Source organism: Plecotus auritus (assembly GCF_963455305.1).
Source record: "Plecotus auritus genome assembly, chromosome: 1".
NCBI lineage: Eukaryota > Metazoa > Chordata > Mammalia > Chiroptera > Vespertilionidae > Plecotus > Plecotus auritus.
The window spans coordinates 146454626-146466844 of record NC_137770.1 but is presented as its reverse complement, the minus strand read 5'-3'; the positions used below and the strand labels follow the sequence as shown (position 1 = coordinate 146466844).

Below are 12219 nucleotides of genomic sequence, written 5' to 3'. Positions count from 1 at the left end.
AAGTTGTACAGGCTAACCAGAGAGAGGTTCTGGAATCTGAATGCACATCCTTAGAGCCTGTCTTACCATATTGGAAATGCCTTATGTAATATACAGCTTGTCTGTAATATGTATAGATACATTGTTTACATAAAAGCCTACTCAGTTTTTGAAGCATCTATATTTTTACTCAGTTACAGAGCTTATATTAAATTTTCCAGAAAGCCATGTCTGAAAAAATGAATTCCAACATTTTAGAACTGTTTACCATGAGCAATTTTAGATCAGAGCTAAATCTGTAAAGGCAGCCATAGATAAGGACTCTCCCTGTGTTGAATACCATTAATTTATTTACAAAGAAGTCTGTGTTTAACACATTTGCAAAGAGATTGTACTTGGGTTATCTGCTTTCTTTTTCTCAATAGAGAGAAATATAATGCAGACCAGCTGTTTAACTACTTCTTTCCCAGTAGCTTGATTATAATTTTAATATTAGGTGTTTTCCCCTTCCTCAATGTTATTACTGTCTTATTCTAGGCTTTTCCTGGCCATATTAAATACTTACTTTTCCAAATAAAATTTTAGATAAACATATTATTTCAAAACTGCTGTTTTTATTGGAAACACTTTTAAGTTTATAGATGAATTTTAGAAGAATTGTCTTCTTTATTATAGATGAGACTTCTTACCAAAAGCAATTTAAAAGTAAACTTGTTTGTATACTGGTATATGTATGTGTTGCATGTTTAATAATCTGAAAGTATTCTAATAGTCTTGTTGATTGAGGTTGCAATTTATCATTTGCTTTACATTGACTTTTAAAAAATATCTTTAGGCAAAACAATACAATTTATTACAAGTTTTTCACTAGAAAAATGAGAATTATTTACCTACTATATTTTATAGTTGTGATGATCTAAAATATGCTTTCATTTTTTAGATAAGATTTTGTATTAGTAGATGCATAACTATCAAATAGTTAGAATAGTAATACATCTGATCCCTATTTTTGTGCATGGCTGAATAACACTAAATGTTGCATTACTCTGTTCATGAATACATTTTCCTTAGTGATTTATATCCTATCTAATAAAGAGGGAATATGCTAATTGACTGCCACACCCTCAAAGATGGTGCTCACAGCCACAAGATGGCGGCGCTCAGTCACCTTAGCCCAGCCATGGGCAAACTACGGCCCTTGGGCCAGATCCGGCCCATTCTGCTGTTCTATCCAGCCCGCGGAGCCAAAAGAGCGGAGGGTTCTCTTGCTCTCCCCTCCGCTCCTTTACTTTGAATTTATATTAGTTCACACAAACACTCCATCCATGCTTTTGTTCCGGCCCTCCGGTCCAGTTTAAGAACCCATTGTGGCCCTCGAGTCAAAAAGTTTGCCCACCCCTGCCTTAGCCCCACCGGGATGGTAGGCACACAGCATGGCTGGGCCCGCCCCCAGGTGGGTCTGGCCCATCCACGTGCCTGCCTCCGGAATCCCCCAGTCCCCTCAGTCCCCCAGCCGCCCAGGGCCAGCCTGAGGCACAGGCAAGCCTCAAATGGCGGCTTCCAAGTCACCCAGGGCCGCCTGAAGCTCAGGTAACCAGGGCTGGCCAAGGCTTGCGCTGCCAGCAGTGGCAGCAGCAGAGGTGTGATGGGGCATTGCCTTCCCCTGATCGCCGGGACACCTCCTGCCCCTGAGGGCTCCCATCCTGTGAGAGGGGGCAGGCCGGGCTGAGCGACGCTCCCCTCCAGTGCATGAATTTCATGCACTGAGCCTCTAGTATAGAATAATATTCATACAAAGATCTATTCCCAATACAATCTTTCTATTATCCACAAAAATGATTTTTATTTTTTTAAGAAATTATGTTTTCTTGATTTTAATAACATGATGAATTTTATAGACTGAGAATTTAGTGTTATTTTTGATAGGCACATATTATTGAGTAAGTTAAGACTCTAAAAGCTCTACAGCCATTTGAACTTACTTTTTTTTTAAAGATAATGAAACTACTAAAAATTACCTTCACTTTAAAGGCAAAATGATCACAAACCCTTTTCAATAATTCCTTGATTTGTATACCTCCTATTTTAAAAAAGTATTATTATGAAACTAGAGGCCCAATGCATGAAATTCATGCAAGGGGCTTGGCCCTTGCAGCCCTGGCTTTGTAAGGAAGTTCATCCAGATGGCTGTTCTGCTGTCCAGTCTAATTAGCATATTAGTTCTTTATTATACAGGGTGAATAAAAAAAACTACCTGAGCCCGTTCTTTTAGAATGTGGACTTGTTCTGCATTTCCCGAGTTTGTTTTATTTTATTTACTCTTTATTGATAAAAAAATTACATATGTCTCCTTTCCCCCCATTGACCTCTCCCCAATCACTCACACCCCCCAGCACATACCTTCATCCCCCTAGTGTCTCTGTTCATTGGTTATGCTTATATGCATGCATACAAGTCCTTTGGTTGATCTCTTAACCCTCAGTTGCTCTCTTGATGACTCATTTTGTATCATTCTCAAAGAGGAGCCTAATAATTTGTCTGCTGAGACTAATCTGAATTTTCTCTTAGAATGAGGATATAGTACTATTTTTCAAGGCTGTGGTATACAGAGATCTTACTAGCACAGCATGAATAGGTGGTGCTCATATCACCCGCGTGTGTTGTTAAAATTAATTGAGCTCCCACTGTAATAATGTCACTGTCCCAACTGAACCCAAGAAAATGAAGATCATTTTCAAAAGAGTATTGTAGTAAGTAATGTGTGCTTTTTTCGACAACATGGATGTTATTTAATATGTAAAATTCCAGTTGTTACTGCTGTCAGGTTTTTTTTTAAAAGCTAAGGTAGGTCCTGGCTGGGTAGCTCAGTTGGTTAGTGTGATCCATATACCCCTAGCTTGTAGGTTCAATCCCTGGTCAGGGCACACCAATGAATGTATAAATATGGAACAAAGAATACCTGTCTCTCTCTCTCTCTCTCTCTCTCTCTCTCTCTCTCTCTCTCTCTCTCTCTCTCCTTCCTCCCTCCCTCTTTCTTTTTCTCCCTTCTTCTCTCTTCCAATAAGTTAATCAATAAATTTCTTTAAAAAAAAAGCTAACATAGAGTTCTTAGTGAAATGATGCCCAGATTTCTTTGGACTTGAATGACAGATAATCATGCTCACTTTTATTACACAAAGCTTGTGAGGTGCCCTGGGACATAGTGCTGTATAGAAAACAAAGATATCTAATGAAAACTGTCTCAGATTTCCTATCAGGGACTTCATGTTGATATTAAAATAAAGTAAAAACTTAGAAAATTCTATGTTTAAAATTTATCATGATAAAATATTTCAGCACTTCATACTTGATTTATCTCTGCAGGTACTGAGCAAAAAAGACAATGTTACCTCTAAATTGTGGGCTCAAAGTGGACAGCAAGGTGCACAGTGGAAAAAAGTAGAACTATTTTTAGGCATTCATTCACAAATACAGGTTTGTAATCCAAGTACTTGGGTAGTAAGTCTTGGTGATTTTCTTCTTTAATCCTAATTTATTTTCTTCACTCATAATCTTGTCCTCCCATTCCATTTCTGATGTGTTGTATGAATATATATAGTATTTTCCATAGGAAATTGAAATTTCAGAATGTTCTTATTTTTCCAATTAGACAAACATGCTTCTGGGAACATTTAATTTTAATGACAATTCTACTCCATTCTACAGTCTCCCATATGTAAAGAACACCTCCCTCTATTTATAAATATGCATATTCTAAGAGACTATAGAGTAACTACATTAATTTTTTAAAATTTGATTAAAAGGACATATTTTTAAAGCATATTGTATTGTTGAATGTTATTAGAGATAATAGATTCACTTAATTTGAAAATATTTTGGAGAGAAACAAAATTGTGTGTTGTATTAGTATTTGTGTTTACATAGACTATAATACTATTCAGAGGATAAGGTATATGTAAAACAATTAAAGAAAAGAACATAGATTAAAATGTTTAAAGTGAAAATAATTATGTGCAAAGATATTTGGTATGGATTTTATTTTTTATTGATTACCAAGAAAGCAAGAGCTCCATGAATGTGTGTGTGTATGGTTTAAATTTTTATTTTTTGGCACAATAGGGGTTTTCTTAGAAGATGAGGCAAATATCTATTAGCCTTAACTGCACAGGGCTTAATTCTACAAATTTAGAATCACTTATCTCTGTATATAAGATATATTTACTAATGATTACATTTCTAATCCTCTGTATATGCAATAGAAGTAGCCAATTCTGCTGTTAATATTCAGTGGCTGTATCTACAATTGTGTGCTGTGTCTGATAGATCAGCCCCTCTCAGCTCCTGTGGAAGCACAGGCTAGTCACAGCTGTATAAAGGGAATGATACAGCATTATCCCCAATATCTTGGAAAGATAGGTATAATAAATCCCATGCATGTTTGGCCTCACTGGAATCTAGTGTTCTAATGGGTCATTTATAGATAATTTAGGAAATTATTAAGAAATAAGTTCAACCTAAAGACGTAAATATTAGAAAGCAATTTAATGGCCTTGCACATCCTGAAATATATTATTAAGTGATTCTGCCTTTTAACCTCCATGATCTTTTAACTGAGGCAAGAAAAATCCTCAGCAACAATGTGTAAAAGATTTCATTGCTGCTAGACATAGGCTTACACTTGAGGGAATGAAATCTTAACTAGTTTTATGTAAGAAGAATATTTGTATGGCAATATCATGTATAAAAAACAACAATAAAGGGGATGTAATCAAGAGGAATCACATACTAATTTAGCCTTTCCAAAATTAAATATTTCACATATTGAAATTTGTTGTTTAAATCTTTCTGTGTGTGATCCAATCAGTCTGTCAGTAAAAACTTATTAACACCTACTATGTGCAAAGCAAAATACTATGCAGTGGAGCTAGAGTGTGAGCTGGCATATTGTCCATGATTCTTTCATGTTTATGATATCATTTCCTTTAGTCTCCGAAAGATGAATGGCTCTAATTCTTGAGGAAAAGTATAAGATAATTTTAGAAATTACATGCTGATTCAACACTGGTTAGTTCTCAGAGTTTTGTTTGGTAACCTGCACTCTGATTTAAACAGAATCTTTAATTATAATAATTTTTACAACTAGAGCAATCCCATACATAACAATTACTAAGTGCTAAGTACTATTCTATGAATTTAAAAATACTTCTTTAGTTTTCACAATAACTGTACGAGGTACATACTATTATTATCACCACTAGAGGCCTGGTGCACAAAATTTGTGCACTTGGGGGGGGATCCCTCACCCTGGCCTGCATCCGGGAGTCCTGGGGGGATGTCTGACTGACGGCTTAGTGGGCCTAAGCCAGTGGTCGACAAACTGCGGCTTGCAAGCCACGGTTTGCCGCTCTGTTGACTACTGAGTTTGCCGACCACTGACCTAGACTCTTGATTCCAGTAATTATAGGCTGTTGTTGTTCCTTGTGATTAAGCCCCTATCCCAGTGGTCAGCAAACTCATTAGTCAACAGAGCAGCAAACCACGGCTCGCCAGCCACATGTGGCTTGTGAGCCGCAGTTTGCCGATCACTGGCCTAAACCGTCAGTCGGCCATCCTTAGCATTCCACGGAGGCTGGAGAGGCTCCCACCACTGCTGCTGTGCTCGCCAGCCGTAGCCATGAGCCAGGTTCTGGCTGAGCAGCGCTCCCCTGTGGGAGCACACTGACCTCCAGGGGGCAGTCCTGTGTTGAGTGTCTGCCGCCTGGTGGTCAGCACGCATCATAGTGACTGGTCATTCCACCATTCAGTCATTTGCATATTAGCCTTTCATTATGTAGGATACGCTGTAGATGAGGCCCCCTAGAACCATAAGAAATGCAAAAAATTCACTGTTAACTCATTCTCGAATTGCCCCCCTTAAAATCAAATTGCGCCCCCCCCCCACATGGGGCGTGTGCTGCACCTTGGGAACCACTGGGCTTGACACTTTTCCTCTCTGAGCTTCATTTCTGCATACATACGCATATACCATGGGAATTGTGATCTCTTCTCCGCCTACCTTACTGGGTTGTCATGAGGAGGTTCTGAGCTAATAAACCTAGAAATGTTTCATCAAGTAAGTGATGTCTAAATGGGAAGGGATTGTTATTTTTAAGCCCACGGGTACCCTCACAGGTAGCAGGTGCTGATTAGGGGAGGAGGGCATGATTGTTTCCTGGGACTGTAGCTATGGAAGCTTTGCAGAGGGTTCCGCAGGCCTCGGAGGGGCAGGTTCTGGCCAGCAGCCCTGTCTCAGTGGCTGTCCCTGGAGGTGCTGGCGGGGGGCAGGGCATTAGGGGGGCATTAGGGAGATGGTGAGGCTGAAAGAGGAGTAACTGTCAAACCTTCCCACTTGGTGCCATTCTTTAAATTGTACGTGGCTGTTTCGCAGCTGTACCTGCTCAGGGTGGGGCTCCAATCTCCTGGAGCGGGGTGGCGGCCGGGCCAGGGCAGAGCCAGGTGGGCTAGGAGGGTGGGTTTAGCTGCGTCCCCAGTGAGGTTCAACGCAGTTCTGCTGCAGAGATGGTGCTGCTGCTGTCGTGGGGAAGGGTCTGACCCTCTGGGCCGCTCAGGCCTGCCTCCACCCAGGTCTGGAGTTGTAGGGAGGAGAGGTGTGTCTGGCCCCAGCGGAGGTGGCCCAGCAGGGGCGGGCTGCTGGCCCCGGGTGCCTCAGGGGTGCTGACAGGTGGTCGCCGGCATACTATTGTGTGGGCGCCCCTGGCATGGGTGGCGGGGGAAGAGATCGGGAGTTGGAGGTGCAGGCTGCAGCTACCCCTGAGGCTGCATCTTCTCCCCATCCAGTCAGCCTCCCCGTCCCCCTGGGAGTGCGAAGGCTGGGGTAGGGTGCCCATGCAGGGGGATTGGAAGAGCTCACTGTGGCTGCTTCCTCTTCTTTCTTTGCAGTCCAGGCTCCTGTCAGGCGCTCTTCTCTGAACCTCAGGAACTTGGCTCCGGCCATCCGCCCCCTGCTGCACGTGCAGCCCCCTGCTGGTCTATCAATATGCAAATTGGTCATTACTGGGACACTGCAATGGACAATTAGCATATTACCTCTTCATATGTATAGATTTTATAGATTAGAATACAGAAATACCTAGAAGTTAGGTAACCTGCTCTAGTTATATAACCACAAAACAGCAGAGACAAACTTTAAACATAGGCAGGTCATCTACAAGTCCATTATCCAACGGCTACACTATATTGTTTCCCAAATTTAAAAAAATAATTGATCCTGCTTTAATTCTACCAAAACTACATCATTGATCTTTTTAAAATGTTTAATTACATTTAATAGTAAAGTCTGTGGAATCTTAACCAACATTGTATGGAGCATCTATATATATAAACAGGGAATATGCTAATTAGCCAGGCATCAGGACCACTCAGGAGGAGCTGCACGCCCAGATGGGTGGGAGGTGACTACATGCCACCCCCAGTCCCAGTGGCCGTGGGGAGACTGGGGCTGGGGGCCGGCCAGAGTGGAGACAGAACACATGGAGAGGCTGGGGCTGGGGACAGGCCAGAGCGGAGACACAACACACAGGAGCGCCTGCCCCCACCCCAGCAGACACAACTCTGCAGCCGGGGGCATGTTCTGAGCAGTAGCTGCACAGCTAGGAGCATGCCCCCACCCCAACACACAGGACACAATGCGGCAGCTGGCGCTACCCGGGTCAGGTGCGGGTCCCGGCCCCCTGCGGGGTGCCTTCTTGCACAGTGGGAGGTGGGGCGCCTCCTCGCATGTTTTTAATTGCACGCTGGGCCTCTAGTTCTATCTAATAAAAGAGTAATATGCAAATTGACCATCACTCCAACACACAAGATGGCTGCCACAAGATGGCCAGCAGGGGAGGGCAGTTGGGAGGGACCAGGCCTGCAAGGGAGGGCAGTTGGGGGCGATCAAGCCTGCAGGGGAGGGCAGTTAGGGGTGACCAGGATGGCAGAGGAAGGAAGTTGGGGGCGACCGGGCCTGCAGGGGAGGGCAGTAAGGGGCAAACAGGCTGGCAGGGGAGCAGTTAGGCATCAATCAGGCTGGCAGGGGAGTGGTTAGGGGGTGATCAGGCGGGCAGGCAGAAGAGGTTAGGGGCAATCAGGAAGGCAGGCAGGCGAGCAGTTGGGAGCCAGCAGTCCTGGATTGTGAGAGGGATGTCCGACTGCCTGTTTAGGCCCAATCATACCGGGATCGGGCCTAAACAGGCAGTCGGACATCCCTCGAGGGGTCCCAGATTGGAGAGGGTGCAGGCTGGGCTGAGGGACACACACCCCTGTGCATGAATTTCATGCACCAGGCCTCTAGTAGTGATATAATTGATGATTTGATCATTTGGACATGACAGGCAACTGAGATTGTGTCTAAAGGATAGTAGATAAACAAGTTAATGTAATAGTAATTGAGTTTTCTGATTTCTTATCCACAGAACATTCCATCACATATTTAAATGTTTAGATATATCCAGATGATAGAGTACCTTTTTCAGTTTTCTAGGGTTCAATTTACCTTATAAAAAGTTGTAGGCATTATTATTTTCCCAGTTTTACCTCCTTTTAATTACTTCCAAGCTCTTAATAAATATTATAAATTTATTTTTTCTTAGCACATTTGATCTGAAGAAAAACAATTTATCCCTTTTATGTAAATTTATATAGAAATTTACATATAAATTGTATTTTTATATTTTATTTATTTTTATAATGGGAGACACTTGATTTTCAACTATTCTATCCACTCATCTTAAGAAGAAAGCACCTAGCTTTTCACACAGTAGTAGAGAAGCATAACATGTCTTAAACAATAACAACAAAATTATAATAATTTCTTTTAAGAAAAATAATTATATATATATTTGGTCAAAGGTGTTTGGGTGTTCGATCTCAACAAATATTTTGTGTAAAATCACTGAGGTAACTGTATTTCTTGTTAACTAATTTCTAATTGTTCTAAATTTACTTTAGAATACAGGAGTATTTCTTATGTTATAACACACAAATCCATATTTGGCCTGCAGAGAAACTCTGAATTAGTTTCACTTAAAAATTTGACACTAAACAATATGTGACTTTTTATGTTCTATGAAACTATGTTCATTATTATTCTAAGCAGTGGTCATGTCATAAACTGAAGCTAGCCTTTCTGAAAACTATAGTGACTCCTATTATTTTTCATCACTTCTAATTCTATTGCAGTCCACATAAGTGGGAGCTCACTACCAAACAATGACACACATGAGAATTGTGTTCATCACATACATTAATCAAAGGAAAATCAAAATAATGTGAGTTCCAAAGATGTGGCCAATAAAACAACCTCATGGTATTGAGGTTTGATATCTTGGGGTGGACAGATCTGAGGAATGGCAAGAATTGGGCAAAATAGAGTAAAGGATGTGCATGCATCTCCTTTCTCTTGGTATATTCTGCACTTGGATTGGCCTCTTGCTTCCATGTGTGAGGAGGCTCTAAGAAATGCACAGGGCTTGTTTGGGATCTGGGAGCTGCAGAGGCAGCAATGGTGGATTGGTGACTCCGGCCAGTGTTCTAGGCCACCTATCCCACAAATCAACGCAGGAGGCAGTGGTATTGGTGATGCCACTCCCACATTCTTATGTGTTGAGGATGGTACAAATCTAAATGATCCCCAAGCTTTCTGGGTCAGTTTCATTATGCGGCATTTTTATAGAGTCAAGTGTTGTATTTAGTGCTTGCTCCAAGTTTTGCATATGATGGACAGCTTAACTGAAACTGATTTTCTTCCCTTCCTTTTCTTTTCTTTTTTCTTTTCTTTTTTTTCTTTCATTTCCTTTCCTTTCCTTTCCTTTCCTTTCCTTTCCTTTCCTTTCCTTTCCTTTCCTTTCCTTTCCTTTCCTTTCCTTTCCTTTCCTTTCCTTTCCTTTCCTTTTCTCTTCTTTTCTCTTCTTTTCTCTTCTTTTCTCTTCTTTTCTCTTCTTTTCTCTTCTTTTCTCTCCTCTCCTCTCCTCTCCTCTCCTCTCCTCTCCTCTCCTCTCCTCTCCTCTCCTCTCCTCTCCTTCTCTTCTTTCCTTTCCTTTCCTCCCTTCCTCTCTCTCTCTTTCTTCATCCCTCCTTCTGTAGATTATCTTCAGGGCAAAACGCAGTGTCAGTTACATGGGAGATGTAGCAGTGGATGACATTACCTTTCAAGATTGCTCACCCCTCCTCCGCCCAGACAGGAAATGCACTGCTCAAGAGTTCATGTGTGCTAACAAGCACTGCATTGCACAGGACAAGCTGTGTGATTTTGTGAATGATTGCACTGATAATTCAGATGAGACTACCTTCATTTGCAGTAAGTAAAAGTGTTCTGTTTTCTAACTTTTGCCTTTATCTCCCACAATCTTACTCAATTCCATGCATTAATTGCTGAACATACAGAGTATGTATATAGCTCAGCAGCTGAGGCAGTTAGGGTCAATCAGAAATAATATGTGCACCCCTATGTTCATAACAGCAGAATTTACAGCAGCTAAGATTTGGAAACAGCCCAAGTGCCCATCAGTAGATGAGAGGATAAAAAAGCTGTGGTACATTTACACCCTGGAATACTCTGCAGCAGTAAAAAAGAAGAATCTCTTACCCTTTGAGACAGCATGGAGGGACCTGAAGAGCATTATGCTAAGTGAAATAAGCCAGTCAGAGAAAGACAAGCATCATATGATCTCACTTCTAAATGGAATCTAATGAACAAAATAAACTGTTAAACAAACTAGATCCAGAGACATAGAAGCATAAAACAATCTGAGGAATCTCAGATGAAGGTGGGGATTGGTGGATGGGCAGGAAGAGATCAACTAAAGAACTTATATACATATATGCATAACCCTATTATAGACAATAGTGTGATGAAGGCCTGGGTGTGTGTGTATTGGATAGGGTCAATGGTGGAAAAAAGGGGGGCATCTGTAATACTTTCAACAATAAAGATAAATTTTAAAAAATAAATACATTACTTTTTTTCCTCTCAATACCTAATTTAGAACCAGAATTCTCTTAAAACTAGATGACGGGTGTGTGTGTGTGTGTGTGTGAAGGAATTGTAGATAAATTGGAAAACCCAGAAGGGAAGCAAGTATTTTCCATGTAAAAGGAAGTTTTAAAACACACACACACACAAAAACAAAACAAAACAAAAAAAATACACAGTAAAACATCCATCAAAACTTATTCATGCAGGGTTATCAAGCCTCTATGCTTGGATGCATTTCAAAGAGTTGTCATTCCTTCATGTAAATTATGAGATGTGGTCAGTTGCTTAAAAACCAAAAATGAATACCCAGATATTACATAAAAAAGGCAAAGTGGTCTCCTAAAGGAGATACATATCAACTATGTAATATTGTTTTAGGAGATTGATTTATAATAAACAACACCTATTAAAATATCCTTAGCTCAATGGGCTATATGTGCTCATTCGGGTAAATCTATAAAATTGTACAATGTAGCCCAGTTGTTGCCTCATTTCATTGCAAATGAGGTGAAAACAAATTGTCAAAATGAAGTTTGACAAAGTATTTCTAATAATAATTTCTGTGCTAGAATATTGCAGTTTGCTCCTTTTTGATCTCTTGAAACCAAATCTGGCATATTAAGAATAACTTCAGTATAAAGAGAGCTCACAGTTATATAAAACTTTTAACCTTCAAAGCCCGTTTATCTACTAATCTCCACAGAATCTTCACAGCAGCCCTGAGGGGTAGGAACATATTTTATTAGTGCATTCCACAGAAGTCAGGAACAGCAGTGCTTACCCATGCACTTTAATTTATGAACCACTATTTTGCCCAAGCTACCATACTACTTCTGTGTAACACTGAATCTTAAAAAAAAGTTACAGATTACGAATTTTATTTATATCATATAATTGTTTGTTCCTTCAGTTGTGGATTCTTTCTTATAATATCCACTAGAGGCCCGGTGCACAAAATTCTTGCATGAGGGGGTGTGTCCCTCAGCCCAGCCTGCACCCTCTCCAATCTGGGACCCTTCTCACAATCCAGTACTGCTGGCTCCCAACTGCTCACCTGCCTGCCTTCCTGATTGCCCCTAACCGCTTCTGCCTGCCAGCCTGACCACCCCCTAAACACTCCCCTGCCAGCCTGATTGCTGCCTAACTGTTCCCCTGCCAGCCTGTTTGCCCCTAACTGCCCTCTCCTGCAGGCCTGGTCACCCCTAACTGCCCTCCCCTGCAGGCCT

The 12219-nt window shown here is 41.2% G+C and overlaps 1 protein-coding gene across 1 annotated transcript in view; it reads left to right on the top strand.

Annotated features, from left to right (window-relative positions):
• Window positions 1–12219, top strand: part of MALRD1 (MAM and LDL receptor class A domain containing 1) — a gene marked incomplete at its 5' end in the record, with an annotated part of 676620 nt that overhangs the window by 255183 nt on the left and 409218 nt on the right. Inside the window, 2 exons of the mRNA XM_080679375.1 lie at window positions 3343–3453; window positions 10102–10315. Of these exons, the coding sequence (XP_080535501.1) occupies window positions 3343–3453; window positions 10102–10315 (325 nt within the window). The remainder of the gene's footprint in view (window positions 1–3342; window positions 3454–10101; window positions 10316–12219) is intronic.